General features: G+C 39.9%; 2 protein-coding genes across 4 annotated transcripts in view; one reads left to right on the forward strand and one right to left on the reverse strand.

The window, feature by feature from the left end:
- CCDC146 (coiled-coil domain containing 146) overlaps window positions 1–22,317 on the forward strand; it is a 114,445-nt gene that overhangs the window by 89,022 nt on the left and 3,106 nt on the right. For both annotated transcript variants that reach the window (XM_049642831.1, XM_049642832.1), the window contains 9 exons: window positions 417–603; window positions 6,712–6,807; window positions 7,419–7,589; window positions 8,801–8,889; window positions 8,979–9,143; window positions 11,261–11,485; window positions 13,275–13,503; window positions 18,651–18,779; window positions 19,820–19,957. In XM_049642831.1, the coding sequence (XP_049498788.1) occupies window positions 417–603; window positions 6,712–6,807; window positions 7,419–7,589; window positions 8,801–8,889; window positions 8,979–9,143; window positions 11,261–11,485; window positions 13,275–13,503; window positions 18,651–18,779; window positions 19,820–19,957 (1,429 nt within the window). The remainder of the gene's footprint in view (window positions 1–416; window positions 604–6,711; window positions 6,808–7,418; window positions 7,590–8,800; window positions 8,890–8,978; window positions 9,144–11,260; window positions 11,486–13,274; window positions 13,504–18,650; window positions 18,780–19,819; window positions 19,958–22,317) is intronic.
- The window catches only part of GSAP (gamma-secretase activating protein), a 158,891-nt gene that overhangs the window by 41,386 nt on the left and 95,188 nt on the right, over window positions 1–22,317 (reverse strand). Inside the window, exon 31 of one of the 2 annotated variants that reach the window (XM_049642843.1) lies at window positions 21,004–21,920. The exons of the other annotated variant lie outside the window; for it this stretch is intronic. Within the exon in view, the coding sequence (XP_049498800.1) occupies window positions 21,880–21,920 (41 nt within the window). The 3' untranslated portion in view covers window positions 21,004–21,879. Of the gene's footprint in view, window positions 1–21,003; window positions 21,921–22,317 lie in introns of those variants that run through there. 2 annotated transcript variants of the gene reach the window in all.

Here is a 22,317-nt window from a genome sequence, read left to right on the forward strand (position 1 = left end):
CTGCTGAGCTGCTATTTTTAAAAATATTTTTATGTTTATTTATTTTTGAGAGAGAGTGAGCGGGGCAGGGGCAGAGAGAGAGGGAGACAGAATCCGAAGCAGGCTCCAGTCTCTGAGCTGTCGGCACAGAGCCCAAAGCTGTCGGGGCTCGAACTCCCGAACCATGAGATCATGACCTGAGTTGAAGTCAGACGCTTAGTGGGATGCCACCCGGGTTCCCTCCATTTGGGTTTTTTCTAATTAGCCTGGGACTCTAAATGATACCAACTTACAAATAAAGTGGCTTTTAGCATGATTTAACATTGGTTTCTCATACGAGGATAGTTCTGTATGAATATGCTGAGCATGCTGTCTTGAGAAGCATGAAGGGCAGTTGATGACAAATCACTTTCATTTTCTCTCTTTTCCTGGAACAGAGGAATCTTGGATCTCAATTTACGAAACTGTCTCATTGACAAGCAGAACTACCATGATGAACTTTCTCGTAAGCAAAGAGAAAAAGAACGAGATTTTCGAAATTTAAGAAAGATGGAGCTACTCTTGAAAGTGTCCTGCGATGCACTCACTCAAACTCAAGCGCTACATCAAAGGCTTCTATTAGAGGTGGGTGCTGTGCACCACTTTTTGATTTTTCAAGATCCGTGCCATCTTTTTGAAGTAAAGATATCTTAAAAAGTTGTTTTTGCTACCAGTAAAGAAATGGAAAACAGAGAATGCTAATTTTAAACTGCATCAGATCTATCATAGAGGCTCTGTCTTAACATTTTTCGATCTCTTTTTGCTAACCCAAGGTTAGAGACGTGTCTTACTTGAATCAGGCATCAGCTTGGCCAGGGGAAGCAGTGAGGCCATCCAGGTCTGGAAGAGCTCAAGGCTTCACTACAGAGTAGGACCAAGTGGACCACTGTCTTTACCAGTTGAAAGAGTCAGATCCAGCGTGGTGTCACTGCAGACTGCAATAGTCAGGGACTAGATCAAAGCTTGTCAGTCAGCCTGCACCTCCAACTAGCCGTACTCCAGTCAGAGGATGCTCAGGATAGCTGGTATCTTCTATCTCTGTGCTCCCAAGTGAGGGTTTTTGGTCTTGTTGCCTCTGCACTCTCCTCCATCAGCAGCCTCTACTAATTGAACAAGCACTTCTGAAAGGCAGTAGGTCCTTGAGCAGGATGCATCCTTTGGTGGAAAAGAGAGCAGTCTCTGAGGTGAAGCAGCCGGGTGTATAAAAACCATACCCATTCTTTTCAGTATTGTCATGCTCTGTGACCATAAGGAGGTTCATGACCTCAGAAATTTAAACAGGAGTTTCCAACTCTGCTAGACACTACTGATCCTAAGCTATACCTAATTCTCCTCTCCTTCTGGGCATGTGGGAAGTGTATACTTCCCTGCAGTCGAACAGAGTCACATGACTAGTTCTGGCCAACAGATTGTGGATGGAAGGGACACATGTCACTTCCAGCCCGGAATATCTGATTGCCCGTGTGAGACCCTCTAGCTTTTTTCCTCTCCTACAGCAGTTGTGGAAGTACATGATGATACATAGGTGCTGTAAAATGGAAGCAGTCCAAAGGCTCAGCCAATAGTGGTCTTGGACTCAGGTGCCTGGGTGGCTCAGTCAGTTAAGCGTCCGACTTCAGCTCAGGTCATGATCTTGCAGTTCGTGGGTTTGAGCCCCACGTTGGGCTCTGTGCTGGCAGCTCGGAGCCTGGAGCCTCCTTTGGGTTCTGTGACTCTCTCTCTCTCTCTCTCTCTCTCTCTCTGCCCCTTCCCTGCTCATGCTCTCTCTCTCAAAAATAAACATTAAATTTTTTTTTTAAACTGTGGTCTTGAACAATCATCTTGACTGTCCATAGGCTTTGTCAGAGCAAAAAATAAGACTTCATGGTTTGGAGCCATGATAGTTGGGGGTTGTTTATTTCTGTAGCATAACCTAACTTATTCTGACTGAAACGCTAATCTTTAGCAAGGTGTGGACAAAACTGGTTAGGGTTAGGAGTGTTACAAATGGCATTCACAAACCTTTTTTTTTTTTTTTTCCCCTATCTCAGTGGGGCAAAATATGCTTTTTACACTTTTGCAAAACAAAGAGAACAGTTATTTATGTTTCTCATACTTTTTTTTAAAATTGTTTATTTTTTTTGTTTCTCATATACTTCTAATATTTTTATTACAGTTCTAGCAAGTAGATTAATTCTTTTTATCACTGTGAAATCTCTTTAGAAATGCTTTTTGCCTTTGATATTAGGACATTATAAGTTATACTAGCTTTTTTTGGTTAGATTTTGCCTATTATTTCCTTTTCCATCCATTTACTCTTACTCTTTCTGTGTCCTTACTTAGATGTGTCCTTTATATGCAGCACATACTTTTTAATATCTGGTCTGAAAATTTTTACCTTTTAGTTCTTGTATTCAGTCCAAAAACATTTCATGTAAGTATGGATCTACTTGGGTTTTTGCCCACCATATTACTATTGCTTTCTCTTTGTCCCATTTCTTTTATGTTCCATTTTCCCTCCTATATATCTTTCTTTTGGATGAATCAAAAAAAAAAAAAATGAGCTGTTCCACTTCTACTTTCAATTGTCCTATTTCCCCCATTTTAGATATGCTTTAGTTAGTTCTGTATTCTCTTCCCACCCATTAGCCTAAAGATTACAACATTCATCCTTGATTTTAATTAGAGTCCATATAAAGTAATAATTTGCTACTTTCCAGACAGTGCTAGGTAGAACCTTTGAAGACTTTAACTCTGTTTGCCTTTGCAACTCTTACACCTTCAAACATATTTTTTTAATCCAACTTTTCAAGTTATTCTTGTTAGGAGCATTGGTCTACTACAAGCTATTCCATCTTAGCCCAGGTCCTAGCACATTATGACGGCTAAGTTGGAACTTTGGGCAAACACAGACCCTGTGCTATCTCCTTATATTTAAGAGTAAGGCACAATAAAGCTAGTTGGGAGCTATTTCTGATGATAAGGCTTGCCACTACAGGTTAATCTGGCTGGACACAAATATATATAAGGAATGGCCTTGACCAAATGGGAGATTGCAATAGAATGCTCACACATTGTTCACATTTTAATAAATAAAAGCTTTTTATAGTAGGACACCTCTAGCTATTAAATTCACAAAATAGCACCCACTGAATATAAAATGAACAGAAATGAAAACGTATTTTAAAATCCTCTTGGGGCGCCTGGGTGGCTCAGTAGGTTAAGTGTCCGACTTTGGCTCAGTACACAATCTCATGGTCCATGAGTTCGAGCCCCACTTTGGGCTCTGTGCTGACAGCTCAGAGCCTGGAGCATGCTTTGGATTCTGTGTCTTCCTCTCTCTCTGCCCCTCTGTTGCTCTCACTTGGTCTCTCTCTTTCTCTCTTAAAAATAAATAAACATTAAAAAATAAAATAAAATCTTCTTCCTTCGTTGGTTTTGAGAAAAATCTGGTTTTGCCCTAGTGCAGTTTGTTTCCATGAGAGACTATGTTCCTCTTTGACCTCATGACTTATAATTAGCCTGGCCACAGTCCTACGCTGGCTGGCAGCACTTGAAAATAGTCACTCCCAGACTGAGTGAACATTTCAGCCTTGCACACAGTCCAAAAAGGAAGGAGATAAAAGGTAAGTATGAAGAGTTCCCGCTACTCTTCAGACTTCATTTTCCCCCTAGAGAGAGTTGTTTGATTCTCCTATTGCTTTGACTGTAGAGACTCTAGAAAGTCAAGCCACAAACCTCGTGAAAGTTTGAAATATTTTAGGAAAATATCAAAGCTTTAAAGAAACTGAGGTTCTTTTGATATCAAATAATTGGGATGTTTACTGCAACAGGATCATGTCTAACTTCTTAACTTTTATGAAGGTTACTGATGTTTGTTCATGCACTGAAAATGTCTGGAAGAACAGACACTAAACTATTAACCATGACTTGTGGGGAGTAGTATTTGAAGGAAAGGTAGGGAGCAGGTGTTTAATTTCTTACTTTAAACACTTTGTTTTGTTTGGTTACAATGAACACATTTTTTTTCTAAGTGTGAAATGCTACTCTATAAAAACCCAAACATAGAACTAAAATAAATAAGCTTACAAAACCTGCTGATATATGCAATCTGAGGCTCAAATGTAGTGGTAAATATCTCAAGTCACCCCAGTATTAGTACATAACTAGAATATAGCTAGAATCAATTTGGCTGCCAGAAGTAACAGAAACTCAATTATAGTGACTTAACTAAATAAGGGACTGTTTTATTCACATAATAAAAAGTCCAGAGGTAGGCCCAAGATCCTCTTAGCTCTTTTTTCTGTCACCCTTAATGTGTATATTTTGTTTTGAAGGTCAAAAGACAGCCATTCCACCTTTAGGCATAAGATCAAACAAACATGGGGAAGGGCAAAGAATAAAAGGCATATGGCAGCTCCCTTGGTTGAGGTGGTGTTTTTAGCAGGAAAACAATCACTGTCCCAGGGGTCCCATCCAGCAGACTTCCATTTACATTTCACTGACATATCCTGGTCACCCCCAGCTACAAAAGAGTCTAAGGAATCCAGGATACATTGCAGCTATGAACACTGGGGTTTTATTAGTAAGGTCAAAGAAGAGGGTGGATATTGGCTAAGCTACCAATGGCCCACCTTGATACTTCTCCCACAAACCAAGCATCCTTAATTCCTGTCTCAAACTTGAGGGTTAGGTTTATGGAGACTTAAGAAAAGTATCAGAGAAGCAGCTAGCCAGAATCCAAAAATAAATACAATTCATTGCAGTATTGTTTGTAATTCAAAACACTCAGACATTTGTAACCTAAATGTCTGAGACCTGAAACCAGGAAAGTTCATTAGGGGCTTTAATTGACAAGAGAAGCTAGTGAGTGTGCCCTCATCATATCTTCTGAAAAGACCTTGTAAGGTTTCTTCATCCCAGCTAGCATTCATACACAGATTTGTCTACACTTGGGAGCCAAGCATTTGGAGTAGCCTGCTTCTGGGCACCTGTGGCAGAGAAGTACACAGGAACTGGGACACTTGCTGGCCTTCCTCTGAAAGAAAGAACTCTACTTTCCAGAAGGAGAAATCAAACTCTTTCCATCTGACTTCTTAACTCGTCCATAAAATCTTCCCTGATTATTCAAGTCTACTTTGAGCTGTCCCTTTCCTGACCTGATATAGCATTTACCTGCTCCTCAAAATCACAAATTCTGTGTATTGTTATATGGATTTCACAAGACCATGTCTCGTCTTTCTAATCCAGGGTGTGCTCCTCAGTAGCTAGCTCTCCATGGTAAGATGGAAGCAGGAATCTTGGGCATTGGGGGGGGTACAGAAGGTGCTACTGAAGATACACAAGTTCATGGATTTGGGGACATCCAAAGACTTAGTTATTTTAAGAGAGCAACACAAATCTCAGAAAGACACTGTTAAATCACTAAACAGCATGATCTTTCCCTCTTGGTACAGATTTTAGCCAATATTCCACCTTAGTTCCTAGAAGTGTGAGCTGTTACATAGGAAATAAACTATCAAGTTGGAGTCATGTGCTTTTGGTATAAAAGTCTGACTCTAAACCTGCTCTAACTCAAGTATGCTGTCAGCACCTGAAGATAACCCTTCCTGTCTTTGGATGGTGTTTCCCCAGAAGCTGTTGTGTGTCCCCCTCCTCCTCTCTGCTTTCTTCTCCATCATAAAGAATCTGACAATATCATTCCTAAAAGGCAGCAAAAACTGATAGAATGAAATGTTACTTTCTCCTGAAATTCTTTAGCAGAGGACAAAAGCACAAGCCAATACAATAGAAATGTAATGGTGGAATTTCAGGTATCAACAAAAAAAATGTAAGAGGCTTTTCTTTTGGGTAAGAACTTTTTTCCAGCTACTCATCAAATTACTACATATTGAGTAGCCAAGTATTCTTACTAGATTAATAAATGGTTCCTATTTTCTTTTAGGTTTATTTATTTAGAGAGAGAGTGCATGTGCACGAGCAGGGGAGGAACAGAAAGAGAGGGAGAGAGAAAATCCCAAGCAGGCTCCACACTGTCAGCACAGAGCCTAACATGGGGCTCGATCCCACAAACCACAAGATTGGGACATGAGCTAAAATCAAAAGTCGTACACTTAACCGACTGAGACACCCAGGTGCCCCTAAATGGCTCCAATTTTTTTAATCTATAAGATTTCATAAACATTTATATTTTATAAGTATGATAAATATCACTTGAACATGCCTGTTTCCAAAGTGCTGAGTTATGAGTTAGTGAAGCAGTAAAATACAGTGTTAGATTCATGGACTCTGAGTCTATCCTCCTGGGTTTGCACCTGTATCACTGAGGCAAGTTGCTTAAATGTCTTTGTTCCTCCTTCTCTTCATCTGTACAATTAGAGAGAATAATATTATCTACCTCATAGGGTTTATTGTGAGGATTAAATATGACCATACACATAAGCACTTAGAACCTCTCCTGACACATTATCAATGCTCTATAATTGTTAGCAGCTATTATTAGCAAGATTTATTTCCAAATGAAGGAGAAATATTTGCAATTTGTGAATTATAGATTTTTGGCAGGTTTTCATATTTTAGTTTACCATGACTTCATAAAGAATATTCAGCATAATAATTTGCCCACCATTTGCAAAAGGTACACAGTGGAGTTGACTACATGACATTGAAGATTTCTTTCTTGTGTAAATAGTGGTTTTACATTTTTATTTCCAGATGGAAGCTATCCCTAAAGATGATTCTACATTATCTGAGAGAAGGAGAGAACTCCACAAGGAAGTTGAAGTGGCTAAGAGGAATTTGGCTCAACAGGTCAATATCGACTCTTATCTAAGCTTCTATCTAAGGGTGATTAATACGAAGTTGTGGTGTTTTTAACTGTGCTCCACAAAACTTCATCAATAGGAGAGTCATCAAATATAGTATGATCCTATTTAATGTGGGTCTGTTTCTTCATCTCAGGGTCTACTTGAACCCCACGTTAAACAGGAGAAAAAGGATGTGTTTGAACAAACAAAATTATACAAATGCATGAGATTTTAAAATAAAAGGGCTACTGATTATATAATCGGATTAAAAATAAGCAATAAATGTTTTATTTCACCAATGTCTAATTTTAAATTTTCAAATTTTGTTTATTCAAGCTACTGTTAAAGTATTTTAAAACATGATTTTATGTCTCTTCTTTTTCTTCAAGTTACTTGAAAACAAAGTCTGGTTAAGAAAAACTTCTATCACATTAAAATGCTAGTACTTGCGCATTCTTTCCTAAGATAAAATACTTGGAGCTAAAGCAGTCGAGTTACTTTGTTTTATGTTCTAGCAAACTAACTTCTACATAGGAAATTAAAAAAATGTTAAGATACTGGCCCTAGTGTGTTTCTTCAAACAAATCAGTTATAATATATGGTGTTTTTCAAAAGAAAATCCTATCAGAAGCTGAGTCCAAGTTAGTGGAACAGCAACTTGCAGAAGAAAACAAGCTTTTAAAGGAGCAGGAAAACATGCGAGAACTTGCCTTCAACCTTGTCCGTATGACTCAAATCAAAATTGATGAGAAGGAGCAAAAATCCAAGGATTTCCTGAAAGCTCAGGTAATTGCATTTTTGTAACCATCCATTAATTACTATACAAGTTCAGGATAACCTCAATTTCACATACTGTTCATTAGAAAGCTGTAATTGTCTCCTTGAGTTTGACTATACAGTTTCCCCAAACAAGACTCAATCACGTACTGAAAAATAGTTTCAGGATTTAATAAGCAGTAGTCAGCAATCTAGAGGAAAAATGAACTGCGTCAGTGGCAATCAGCAGAGGATTCGAGCACATGACGATTTCAGTAAGAAAAAGGTGGGTGCCTCCCGGGGACAGGCCTGACATAGTGGGCAGATCTCTGTGATTCCCCACCATCTCACATGGTGAGATGTGTCCAAGAACAAGTCAACAGCGGTAGCATTAAACTGCTCCCCACCCCCCCACCCGTGCCTCCCAGGTTCACCAAGCCAGCGTTGTTTAAACCAATGCGAGAACTCCCTTAGTTACTACTCCACCCCATGACTTTCCTGGGCTCCCAACAAACTAGCAGAGCTGACCCAGTGCAACATCGCCAACAAAAGAGCAATGAAACCAATGACAAAAACAACTCTCCTGTCATGCTAGCTAACACTCTAACATGACAATCATTGTATTCCGCAAAGGGATTATGTTCACAGGTTCCCTGTTAAAAACGAATATGATATGACACATTACAAAAAGAGAATACCTGAATTTACCCTGTGACCCAGATGTTGGCTGTTTCTGAGGGCAACCTTCATTCTGAGCAAGCATTGACACGGGATGGCATTCTCCTCGGAAAAGCGCTTGAAAATCATGGCTTCTGTTTCTCACAAAATACCACAGGGGGTTCCATTTCTAACATGTGTCAAAACTGACTACAAATCATCTTCCTTCAACTATCTTTCACAAACTCTTCACTTACCAGCCCGGCTGTGATGTCCATACTCACTCCTGCGCTCTCTTAAAAGCTTCCCAAACTTTTCCTCAAAGACAACTCATATAGGCTTTTTTCTTGCTCTATTCTCTCCTTCTTTCTTGTCCTTAATTAATTCAGTTCAGCTGGCCAGGCAATTTTCAGATCTCTCCCTTACAGTTCCCCTACCCCCACCCCAAACTGCACAACCCAGCTGGCTAAGATATAATTCTCCTTAATGGCCAGGAATGAGATCAGGTGCAGCTGGGAGTATTCATGTTAGTGGTGCTGAGCTTTTTTTTTTTCTTAATTTCACACATAATTTTCATATTTCAGCAAAAATATAGCAATATTGTTAAGGAGATCAAAGCAAAGGATCTTGAAATCAGGATACACAAGAAGAAAAAACGTGAAATTCATCGGAGGTAAAAGAATTACATGACGATTTATCTTGTTAGATGGGCAAAAAATGAATTTTATTTCATGAGTTTCAAAAACACTTGTGTTTCCACAGACTCAGAGAGTTTGCTAAACTGTATGACACTGTTCGAAATGAGAGAAACAAATTTGTTAACTTACTTCACAAAGCTCACCAGAAAGTAAATGAAATAAAAGAAAGGCATAAAATGTCATTAAATGAACTGGAAATTTTAAGAAATAGTGCAGTTACTCAAGAAAGGTAAGTGTAATAATAACTATTGTCTTTTCAAAAGTTTCTCTTCTGATTCATTGAACTCTAAAATACCCTGTGGATAATAAAGTAGATAATAAAGTAGAATAAAGTAAAAAGTAGAAGATAATAGTCTTACAAAGCTGTAAGAGCCCTTGCTCAAAGATGCTTTACAGATGACAGACTAAGCATCTGAATGTGATTCGTTATGCTTCTACTGTCTGATAGCCATATTTTTAAGTGAATAAAACACTATGTTTACACTATTTATTTTCATTTACCAAATTAGAAAGAAAAACACAAATTTGATCATTTGCATTCAAATTTGGAAGACAATCAAATGCTCATCAACCAGCTTTCCCTGGTTATAGATTTGAAGCATCTAATGTGCTTGGAGAAGGCAGTATAGTGGAGTGATTAAGACAGATAGCTTTCTCCATAATTTAGCTTTTGCAGCAACGTGGATGGAACTGGAGAGTGTTATGCTAAGTGAAGTAAGTCATACAGAGAAAGACAGATACCATATTTTTTCACTCTTACATGGATCCTGAGAAACTTAACAGAAGACTGTGGGGGAGGGGAAGGAAAAAAAAAAAGGCTAGAGAGGGAGGGAGCCAAACCATAAGAGACTCTTAAAAACTGAGAATAAACTGAGGGTTGATGGGGGGGTGGGTGATGGGTACTGAGGAGGGCACCTGTTGGAATGAGCACTGGGTGTTGTATGGAAACCAATTTGACAATAAATTTCATATTAAAAAATAAAAAAGACAGCTTTCTAGACTCAACAGAGCATTAAATGAATTCCTTTAGTCTTTTGATTTGGCAAAGTGGGGCAGCAGAGGCTTGGGGCACAAAAGAAAAGGTGTCCTAATCCAAGGTGGGAGGGAGGAACTATAGAAACTCCTGAAGAGTATCATATAATGAATATCATTATTACTACAGTAATAATAATTATAGTAGTAAACATTATTACTACCAGAGTAGTTCCCCCTTATCCTTGAAGGATACATTCCAAACCCCCAGTGGAGGTCTGAAACTACAGATAGTACTGAACCCTATATATTTTGTGTTTTTTTCCTATATTTACATGCCTTTGATAAAGTTTAACTTATAAATTAGGCACAGTAAGAGATGAGTATAATTACTAATAAAATAGAACAATTGTAGCAATATACAGTTGACCCTTGAACAACACAGGTTGGGGCGGGGGGCACCCCCTGCACAGTTGAAAATCTGCATATAACTTTTAACTCCCCCCCCAAACTTAACTACTAAGAGCCTACTGTTGACTGGACACCTTACCAGTAACATTTGATTAACAAATATTATGTATGGTACATGTATTATATACCGTATTCTTACAATAAGGTAAGCTGGAGAAAAGAAAATGTTAAGAAAATCATAAAAAAGGGGCACCTGGGTGGCTCAGTCGGTTAAGCGTCTGACTTCGGCTCAGGTCATGATTTGGGGGAGAGGGTGTTTCCAGCCCCCTTCAGGCCCTGTGCTGACAGCTCGAGCCTGGAGCCTGCTTCGGATTCTGCGTCTCCTTCTCTCTCTGCCCTCCCCCACTCATGCTCTCTGTCTCTCAAAAAGAAACGTTAAAAAAAAATTGTTTTTTAAATCATAAAAAAGAGAAAATACATTTACAGTATTGTACTGTATTTATTTATTTTTTTAAATCACATATAAGTGGACCCATGCAGTTCAAACCTGTTTTGTTCAAGCGTCGGCTGTACTGTAATCAATTATGTAAATGTGGTCTCTCTCCCTCTGCCTCAAAATATGTTATTGTACTGTACTCACCCTTCTCGTGAGGACGTGAGGTGACAAAACGCCTGTCTGATGACGTGACGCGAGGCGAATGACGCAGACGTTGCGACGTAGCGTTAGGCCGCTATTGACCTTCTGAAGAGTCAGAAGGAGGATCATTTACTTCCGGACCACGGATGACCGCGGGTAAATGAAGCTGCAGAAAGCCAGACGGTGGATGGGGGGACTACGGTACCACTATTGTCGTTTCAATGGACATACTGAAAGCAAGAGCTATGTTGCTAGTTTCAGAAGTCTTCATTGTTTTTAAAGTAAAGAAAATTATGATCTCACCCATTTTCCCATTGTTTTTAAAGAAAGTTACAAAATTCCATGCTGAAACTTGCCAACAATGTTACCATCAGAGAAAGCATGCAAAATGACGTGTGCAAAATCGTAGCAAAACTTCAGGCAATGAAGGAGAAGAAGGAAGTCCAGTTAAATAACATCGACAGACTTGCCAACATGATCACAGTGATTGAAGAGGAGATGGTGCAACTTCGCAAGAGATACGAAAAAGCCGTTCAGCATCGAAATGAAAGGTAAAAACTAGCAACCTAGTGTGAAAAACGAAACACCCAGAGATCCTACTTAGAAATGTTGCCCCTTTTGGGGGCACCTGGGTGGTTCAGTCGGTTGACTGGCTTGAGCTTGGGTCATGATTTCACGGTTCTGGTTTGTGAGTTCGAGCCCCACACAGGGCTCGCGTCTGTCAGCACTGAGCCCACTACAGACCCTCTGTCCCTACTCCCTCTACCCCTTCCCCACTTGCGCTCTCTCTCTCAAAAATAAAAACAAACATTAAAAAATGCTTAAAAAAAACAAATATTGCCCCTTTTTCTATCTGGATTTGACAGTGGGTAGTGAGGGGCATGTGACATTCAGGTTTCATTAGCCTTTTGTGGGGGCAGGGTAGGGGGTCAGCTGTGTGTTTTGCCTGAAAATAAGAAACTCTGTTCTTGTAAGTGAGACAGGCAAGACTAGGGTTTGAGAAGTTGCCCGCTTAAAGATCAAAGTTCTTTCCCAGGCTACCATTCAGGATACCATCAAGTTATTTCAGTATAATTGACATAAGTAAGTCTTTGGATCTCGTATCCACTTTTGTGACAGGCTTGGTCTTAGTAGGAAATTTATTAAGCCATTTTCCCAGCTCATTTTCTCAGCAAGTAAGATGTTTCAGAACAGCATTATTTCTTCCAGACTACAATTATGTCATTAATCAATTGCTACTGTAACTGTGCTTGTGCTAGAGAAATGTGGTATGTGAGATTGTAGAGCCCTGTAGTAATTACATCTGGTATCAGATCTTCTGTTCATTGTGGCTTGATTGTGGGCTGCTCCATGTGAAGTTATGTGCTAAGTGCTGGACCCTGAAAGTACAAACAGGTGGTATGGCATTGCTCCTGGCTTCTTGTGTCAAGAAAAGTAAGAGGATCCTGAGGAGCCAATGAATGGCAAATGAGACAAAACAAAGAGCTAAGATTAAGCAAGTACAACGATGTGTATACATGTTTTAAGGGAGGGGAGAGAGACAGAGATAAAGGCAATTAAAGATGAACTCTGGGATAATGGATATACAGAGTGTGGGAAGAACTTCAGGGTGTGTAGAACACTACTTTTTCAAAACAGCTGGCAGGTGTTTTCTCTGGGAAAAAAGAAAGAAAAAAAAAGTCCTCTTATTTGGCTCCTGGCACAAAACAAGTAGTTAAGCAGTGTGTTCCCAGGCCCTGATCAGACCTGTAGGGCTGGAATTAGAAAATTCTTACTTTGTTTCTTTCCCACATTCTCCTCACATGGAGGGGTCTTTCCCCTGGCATGATTACAAAGGACAGGACTTTGCCTATTTATGGGGCAATTTGCATCAGAAATATTCAACTTTCAAAGAACCTAATAGGCCTGGCAAGTTACACAGAATTGCTGCAGAAACACATTCGCTGGCCCCCTGCCTGGGTACTTCTGGCCCAGAGCTCAGTTGGCAAGTCTGGCCCAAGAAAAGGGTCTGCAGAAAATCAGATTATGAGATTACTTTGTTCATGCATGGGGAATGACATTTTTTTCCCACCCCAGGAAAACCTTTGGGATTTGCAGAGATACCGTGACCAGCCAACTGCACGGTTAGCTCAGAGTCAAGATGCTAAACAGTCCTCCCTTTCCCATCCCCAGGAAAATTAAAAGTGTGGAGTTTAACTAGAAAGCCAACAGTGAATATCTTTTGCCTTCTGGAATTATATAATGTCGATGTGTATTTGGTGCCCAAATCCAGGGGGAACCACCATGACTAAGTGACCTCAACATCCTCTTAGCCTGCTCTGCCTCTCCTTTTGGCCATAGTGGCGTTCAGCTGATAGAGCGGGAAGAGGAAGTGTGCATCTTCTATGAAAAAATAAATATCCAAGAAAAGATGAAGCTAAATGGAGAAATTGAAATACATGTCCTGGAAGAAAAGATCCGATTCCTGAAACTGAAGATTGCCGAGAAGCAAAGACAGATTCATGTGACCCAGAAATTACTGCCAACCAAGAAGGCCCTGGATGCTGACTTAGCAGTGCTCCAGATTCAGGTGGGGAAAATATTCATCAGACATTTCCAGGGCCATTTGCTTCCCCTCCCCCGCCTCTTCTTTAGAGGTTTGTAGATCATATTGAGCTCTCACATGTAAATTAAGCTATGCCCTTCCTAGTATCTGTACGAACCCATAAGTTATAAGTCTTCTTTAAAAATGCCCCTGCTTCAGGGTGGAATCAGCCATCCACGCTACAGATTGTCTTTTTTTCCCCGTGAAACATTTTCTGCCTTCCATGGAATTTAGATCCTCCCAAATCTCAACTCTTGCTCAGCTTCCTCATAGCTCAAAATTTAAGTAAGCCAGGTTTTCACTGCCACCAGCATAACTATGTTTTTGATGCTTGCTGGAAAGATCCTGAAGACCATCTTGCTCTCATTTTTAGAACTCCTGTCCTCCAAAGCCGAGATTTTTGTTTGTTAATTGGCAATCACATATAAATGGACTCCTTATTAATCCCTGTAGTTTCCCTGTAATATAATAGCCTGATCTCTGACATAGTCTTTTTAAAAATGGAATAAAGCCACAAACGTTAAACATGAAATACCTACATATATACATAAATAATGAATATAAAGCTACTTTCTTCACATGTAATAACTGTACTTTTTCTTCTATTTTTAAAGAATAGAGATCTTTTTTCCATTTACTCAATGCAGCAGGAACAAATTTTAACTTATAATAGGACGCCTGGGTGGCTCAATTCTGAGTTTCGGCTCACATCATAACCTTGTGGCTTCCGTGGGTTTGAGCCCTGGTTGGGTCTCCAAGAGATTTTTCTCTCTCTCCCTCTCTCTCTCTCTGCCCCTCCCTGACTTGTGCTGTCTCTATTCCTCTCAAAATAAACAAACGTAAAAAAAATTTTTTAACCTATAATATGGTTTCTAAAATGTCAGGTTTATTTTCTGGTTTTTTCTGATTATAAAATTAAAACATGTTCAGTTAATGAAGTTTTGAAAAAATACAAAAATTAAAAAAAAAATCCAGGGGCACCTGGGTGGCTCAGTTGGTTAAGCTTCTGACTTCAGCTCAAGTCATGATCCCACAGTTCATGGGTTTGAGCCCCGCATCGGGCTCTGTGCTAACAGCTCAGAGCCCAGAGCCTGCTTCTGTCTCCCTCACTCTCTGCCCTCTCCTGCTTCTGCTTGCTCTCTCTCAAAAATAAAAATAAACATTAAAAAAAATTTAAAAAATAAAATTCCATCCCCAATATATAATCACTATTAAAATTATCAAAAATCTGGAAGAGATCCTTCTGGTCTTCTTCAAGATGTACAAGTAAAAAGTTTTCATTAGCTCATGCTATAGACAGTTGTGGATCCTGGGTTTGTGTTTTGTTTTGTTTTGTTTTCATTTAATCATGTCATGGCGATTCACGTGACTTTGTGGAACTAGATGATGGGTCCACTTCCATGTTTTATGCCATTTGAATGAATGAATGCTATATCAATGATAGGATTCCAGTGTTTATTTTTTGAGCCATAAATTCTCCTATTGATTTCCTCCATAAGTGTAGCCCAATTTAGATGGATTGGTTGAAACACCCCTAGGCATCTCTCAGGTCTCCAAGGTAGCCTCCCCAGGATTCCTATGGCTCTGACTCCTGCTACCAATGAGTGGTTCATTTGGGGGATCCCCTCGTCAGCTCACACACAACAGTGCCTGGTTCACTTCCGTGCCCTGTCAGTGCAAAACTCAGGAGTCACTCCTTCTTCAGCTTACTGACACAAAATCATTCATGCAAGATCTTTGTCTATGAACTGATTGGAGATTTGGGGCAACAGTATGATGGGATACCTTACAGAAATGTAAAGAACTTATAAATTCCTTATCAGCTATCCATGCCCTACAGAGCTCTGTGGGGCACCCCATCACTGGTAACAGTCCCCAGGTATGTTAGCCCATGCAGCACCCTGGCCTAGCTCCATTTCACTGGCTTGTCTTTCCATCTTTCATCCCCTTTGCCTCTCCACATCACCCCCACCCCAGATTGCCCTCCAGGCACTCCATACTTGTCCCACTTGATTTTACAGAATAATTTGCCTTTCTCTAGCTCCTTCCCAAAACACAGCTTCCCATCTTTGTCCATACCAAACTATCAAGATGCCCAGCAGAACAAAAGGACTTTAAATTCAGTAAGATCCACAACAGAAAAGTTCTCTCTCTATTGTGTAAGCATTTTATTTGTGTTAATTGCAAATCAATACTTCTAGTCAATGGATAAAATTCATTGTTCTTAAAATATACACACTTGGCATTTCATTATACAGTTATCTGGTGTAAAATACGAATTCAGTTTACCCAAGAGGAAAATATTTATGCATTTATGCCTGACATGAGCCTTTTGCATTCTGACTGCAAATGAATTGAGACAATATGGACTATGTATTACCATCGGTTACCTGTTTTGCCAGGTTATTCTAGCCTTGAGATGGGCACCAGTCTGGGCATGGAGACCGCTTGACATTCTCTCACTCTCCTTCTGCCCCTCCCACCCCTGCTCACGCTCCATCTCTAAAACAAAACAAAACAAAACAAAACAAAACAAAACAAAACAAAACTGTTGAATAGAAAGTTTCCCATTAGTCTTCCAACTGCACTTAATTATTTGTCTACTTAGCACTAATCACGTGGGTCCTTTGAAGGCCATGATATGAAATTTAAAGCTTTAGGCAAGTCATTTTTGTACTCTGCCTTGCTGTGCCAGATCCCTGTCACATCCTGTTACTTGTTACAGCTGCAATGTTTTTGGGTTTTTTTTGTAAAGTCTTCCCATTTTTGCATCATTTCCAGAATTCTCTTAAGGTTTTCATTTTCTCAGTTGTTTGAAACATTTTTTAATTGTCCAACAGTCTAATCCAAGGATTATCATGAGTCATATTTTCCCGGTGCTTATAATAATGGCTCCTTTTCAGGGATCTTGGAAATCATGTGAACTATTTTAGAGCACAACACTATTTTATATCAATAAAGTAAACATGGGGATTAAGGAGGGCACTTGCTGTGATGAGTCTAGGGTGTTGTATTGAAGTGTTGCATCACCAGATTCTACACCTAAAACTAACACTGCGTTGTATGTTAACTAACTGGAATTTATATAAAAACTTAAAAAAAAAAGTAAACAGTTTTTCCTCAAAGACCCATGGGGAAACCAGAGCAATCAAGGTACTGCTTTGATAAACAAACACCATATTTTTGTTCCTTATTTAATTTCTTAATTAAGAAACAGAAATATCAATTGTTAATAATACATACAATAATTGGGAATGCAAGCTGGTGCAGCCACTCTGAAAAACAGTATGGCGGTTCCTCAAAAAACTAAAAATAGAACTACCCGACGACCCAGCAATTGCACTACTAGGCATTTATCCAAGGGATACAGGTGTGCTGTTTCAAAGGGACACATGCATCCCCATGTTTATAACAGCACTATCAACAATAACCAAAGTATGGAAAGAGCCCAAATGTCCATCGATGGATGAATGGATAAAGAAGAGGTGGTATATATACAATGGAGTATTACTCAGCAATCAAAAAGAATGAAATCTTGACATTTGCAACTACGTGGATGGAACTGGAGGGTATTATGCTAAGTGAAATGAGTCAGTCAGAGAGAGACAAAAATGACTTCACTCATATGAGGACTTTAAGAGACAAAACAGATGAACATAAGGGAAGGGAAACAAAAATAATATAAAAACAGGGAGGGGGACAAAAACAGACTCATAAATATGGAGAACAAACTGAGGGTTACTGGAGGAGTTGAGGGAGGGGGGATGGGCTAAATGGGTAAGGGGCACTAAGGAATCTACTCCTGAAATCATTGTTTCACTATATGCTAGTTAATTTGGATGTAAATTTACAAAAATAAAAAATAAGTTAAAATAAAAAAAATACAATAATGTATTTATGCTTAATTATGTGTAGATGTATACTTTAACTCCATATTAAGGGCAATTAAGGAGTGTGGAGAGAGAGGAAGAAAAAGGAAAAAAAATAAATTATTTATGTCACCACTTAGAATTCTTTTTGTCAGGAGGAGAAGCATACATAAATTAAAAATTAAATACTACCTATATCACTCTGGGACACATTGTAAAGTGTGTAAAGTATAAATACCACTTGGAATGTGGTATCTCATTTAAGTAATCAACCCCATTAGGTTGGGCCTTATCTTCCCATTTGACTGTTGAGGAAACTAAAGTTTAGAGAAGATAAATGATTTGCCCAAGATTCTACAGGTTTTCAGTAGGTTTAAAATGATAACTCTTGGTTTTCAATGTGTTCCACATCTCTCCATATAAAAACTATGTGTGAACTGCTATTTTCTTCACCTCCAAAGTCTCCTTGACTCGATAAATATAGTTGATATATAAAGCATTATATTAGGTGGTTAACAAAAAAGATATAAATGGTTCAGGCTATACCTCACAGACTGTACATTGTATTGACCTAGTTAAGAACTTCATTCTTTGCAACACCATTAAACCTATTGCCAACAAAGGGTTTTAAACTGGAGTCCAGGATGTTGTCTGCTTTGTATGTTGTCTACTTTGGCCTCTAGAACAATCTTCCATAAAAAGCTCTGCTCTGCGACCATGCAGCATCCCATGGGTATAACACAAAATGGTAAATAGTCAAAGGTCTGGTTGTAAGATCAGGTTTTTCTTTAATGGCTCTGAACTCGCAGACTTACTTCAGAGGGTCAGTTACAGGCATCATCCTCATGGCACCATGGGTGGGCAGACACATTGTTCAACCTCAGGTCCCAGCTGATGGGATGTTAAGAGTCCTCTGGGGGCACCTGGGTGGCTCAGTCAGTTGAGCGACTGACTTCGGCTCAGGTCATGATCTCATGGTTTGTGAGTTCGAGCCCCACATTGGACTCTGTGCTGACAGCTCAGAGCCTGGAGCCTTCTTCTGATTCTGTGTCTCCCTCTCTCTCTGCCCCTCCCCCACTCATGCTCTGTCTCTCTCTGTCTCAGAAATAAACATTAAAAAAATTAAAAAAAAAAAAAGTTCTCTTGCCCCTTTCCCTGGGTTGATCCCACTGGAAGACTTTAAAGACCATGGGCCATGTGATTTTAAAATTTATGGAGCAAGAGGGTTAGTTTTGAAGTTAATGTTTCTTTCTTATTTAATAGTTTTCACAGTGCACAGACAGAATAAGAGACCTGGAGAAACAGCTTATAAATCCTGAGGGTGAGAACAGAACCCGCTTCATTCCAGGGAAAGATATGACCCAAGAAGAAATGATCAAAAAATTAGATTCGGTAAGCATTCCTCTGACAGTAGTACCTACTAGCCCCTTGTTGATCAGTGTCACAGATATCGGTGGTGCTATTTCCATCTTATGCAGACAGATTTATCCCTCACAATTCTAGCCACTAACAATTGTGTCATTGTAATCCCTTAACAAAACCTAAGCTTGTTTCAAATGCTTGCCAAAAAGAAGTAAAACCTGTGTGGTTTCTAGATGCCCACTTTTGTCTCATAGCCCAAAGGAACAATTTTGGCATCTTTAGTGGATTAATTTGTCTTCCTGAAGGGAGAGTATCAGAGGAATGACAACAGGAAGCTAAATGGAGCTGAGAGGGCTGCCCCCTACCTTGGGAAGGAAGAACTCCCAGAGCTGCCTGCAGGGGGCTGGGAACAAGGAGAGTCTTGACTTAGACCAGTGCTAAAGACTTTTCCAGAGATATCTTGGCAACTATATAAAAGCAATCTGTTTTCATTAAGGGGAAAAAAATAGGGCTCTAATTAAGAAAGAATATTTTTGGGTGCCTGGGTGGCTCAGTAAGTTAAGTGGCCCACTTCGGCTCAGGTCATGATTTCACAGTTCATGAGTTCAAGCCCTGCATCAGGCTCAGAGCCTGGAGCCTGCTTCTGATTCTGTGTCTCCCTCTCCCTCTGCCCCTCCCCAGCTTGTGCTCTGTCTCTGGGTCTCTCAAAAATAAACAAACATTTAAAAAATTTTTTTTTTATTTTTTTTTTATTTTTATTTTTTTTAAATTTTTTTTTCAACGTTTTTTATTTATTTTTGGGACAGAGAGAGACAGAGCATGAACGGGGGAGGGGCAGAGAGAGAGGGAGACACAGAATCGGAAACAGGCTCCAGGCTCCGAGCCATCAGCCCAGAGCCTGACGCGGGGCTCGAACTCACAGACCGTGAGATCGTGACCCGGCTGAAGTCGGACGCTTAACCGACTGCGCCACCCAGGCGCCCCCAAAAAAATTTTTTTTTAAAAGAAAGAAGAATTTGAGTTACATGACTTTGGTTTTTCCTTTTTACTGAAATTGTTTTCAACCATAGCTGGAACTACAGCTGGCCAAGAAGGAGGAGAAGTTACTGGAGAAGGACTTCATCTATGAACAGGTCTCCCGGCTCACAGACAGACTCTGCAGCAAAACTCAGGCCTGCAAACAGGACACTCTGCTCTTAGCCAAGAAGGTCTGCCTGAGACTCTGCCTTCTCCCTCCTGCCCTTACTCCTTTATTACCTGTCATTTTGCACAGTCTGCTTTATTTATCGAGAGTAGCACTGAAGAGATTTGGCTTTATGACTAGAGAAACATAAAGATGTAAAATTAAAAAGGTAAAGAGGACTCTTAGAGAATTGTCCAAAATGGGTTTCAATCTTGTCCCCTGAATGAATTGTTTTGTACTGGGAAAACTTAAGCTTTTTGATGACAGTTTACAAGTTTCCCTGAACAGGCCACCTACTCCAACTACGACAATTATACCTTTATATTTCATGTGCCAACTTAAATCCTTTCTAGTTCCTTGTGATTAGAGGGCCTCACTTACCCAGCGGTCTGCACGAAAACAGCCCTAATCCAGAACCCAGCCAGAACCCAGAAATGGACGGGACCATTAAAGAGAACAGCAGTCAGTCACACAACACCCATGCCTGTTAGTCCTTGGGATGAAGCCACTACAGGGCCACACTAGTGAGGAAAGACCAGTCATGTGGAGCTTCCCGATTTCTTAAGTTTCAAATATGAGGACTGCTGATTCAAAGCTCCAGGGTCAGGCTGGGACTGCTAGAGCTGCGCTGAAAGGGGCCACCAGCAGGAAGGAGGCTGGTGATTTAGGTGAGGCAGGACCTGGCACCGTAGGACACTCAGAGGAGCTGCTGCTCACCTGACCTCTGGGCCCCTTGGAGCATCTGCTGTGACAGCCCAGGGATTTTAGTTACTGAACCTGCTGCGTGCTCCCTTGATGCCAGGTGTGAGGGCAGGAACAAAGAGGAATGGACACACTGTCCACACCTAGTGCTGGCAGACAGGTAAACAGCCCATGATGGTGGGCTCCTGAGCACAGTGGCTGTTCCTCATCCTTAATTTCCCCAATGGCCAGCGTGTACTAAACTCGAGAGAAAAAAATTATTGAATAAGTGAAGTCAGTCCCATTCTAGAAAGTTCTCGCTCACCAAAGAAACAGAAAATCACTGTAAACCTCGAGCCTCCTTTGCCATTTTTATTTGGCATTTACACACCTGCTCTGATGACTTTCACTAATAGACTTCCACATCAGATCCATGGCTCATGGGCAATTCACGACTTTACCTCATCAAATAAGAAATGCTAAGACTCTTTTAGGCTCATGAACTTTGCCTGAATTAGCATGCCCGATGTTTCTTTAAATGTTGCCTTCCTTCCTTTTGCAAAATGAATTTCCCTTTCTTTAGGGGAAGTCCAGTCGTCACTGAGGGCTGGCTTGTCAAATCTGTTGGCAGTCCGGAAGTCAGCTGTAATGCTAGAGAAATGCAAATGGTGACAACTGCTACCCGGGATCCAGCAAGCGGAGTCTAGCCTACTGCTTTATCTTCCCGTACCTTTCCCCACCTTCAGTGCTATCTACTTGGCTTTTTCTCTTTTTATTTAAAATTAGGATTTCCTTATAGTAGGCAGAACTAGAAGGTAGAAAGGTTCAGACCCCAGATCTGTGATTTGCCAATACTAGGGAGTGACCCTGAGAAAGATACATAAATGATCTTAAAATGAAGTTTCTTGATCTGTGAAATGGGTGTTGATATCAGCTTAAGTTGTTGCAAGCATTGAGTAGTTGAGAAGTGGTCTAGCTCCTTGCAGGAACTCAACGAGAATGCACATCTCAAATCTCTCACCTTTCCCAGGTAGCTTATGGCTCCACTTGCAAATTTCCCAAATGAACAGAAAATGGGAAATCCCAAAGAAAGACTTAGAGCAACCCGGAATAATACCATCCTTTTTTGGAGGAGATAAGGAGGTTGGCTAGCTTTACACACATACACACAACATTCAAGTGTACCATAACTGATTAATGAAATTTAAGATAATGACTCACCATTGAAGCTTTAAAAAGTAGTTGCTTTTATTCACTGTATGCTTCTTAAAATATAGAACAGTTTTTAAAATGTATATTCCCTCTTCCTTTAAAGAGACAAAATGTGTATATAACAATTAGACATATTTTCAGAGGAAGGTAAATCACAAACAGCAATATTTCTCTAAGCAAATATACAGATAGATCAGTGTCCACTCTATTAGGAGAATAAAGTATTTCAAGGCCCATTGTAGATTTTGGAAGCTCATATTCAGGTCCCAGTGTACCTTTATTCAAAGGACTGAAGGATTAAAATAGAATAGAATAGAATTTATTAATTCCTTCATTCAGCAAAATTTCAGTTTTAATTTTGTTGGGTGCCTATGTTCCACTTAGTCCTATCTTTTAATTCTTTGATGATAACTAGCTGATGTGAAATGGTAAACATACCCATAGAACAAGAAACATTTCATTTCAAATTATTGACCAGATTTTCCCCAGTTC

Source organism: Panthera uncia, chromosome A2 (assembly GCF_023721935.1).
Source record: "Panthera uncia isolate 11264 chromosome A2, Puncia_PCG_1.0, whole genome shotgun sequence".
Classification (NCBI taxonomy): Eukaryota; Metazoa; Chordata; class Mammalia; order Carnivora; family Felidae; genus Panthera; species Panthera uncia.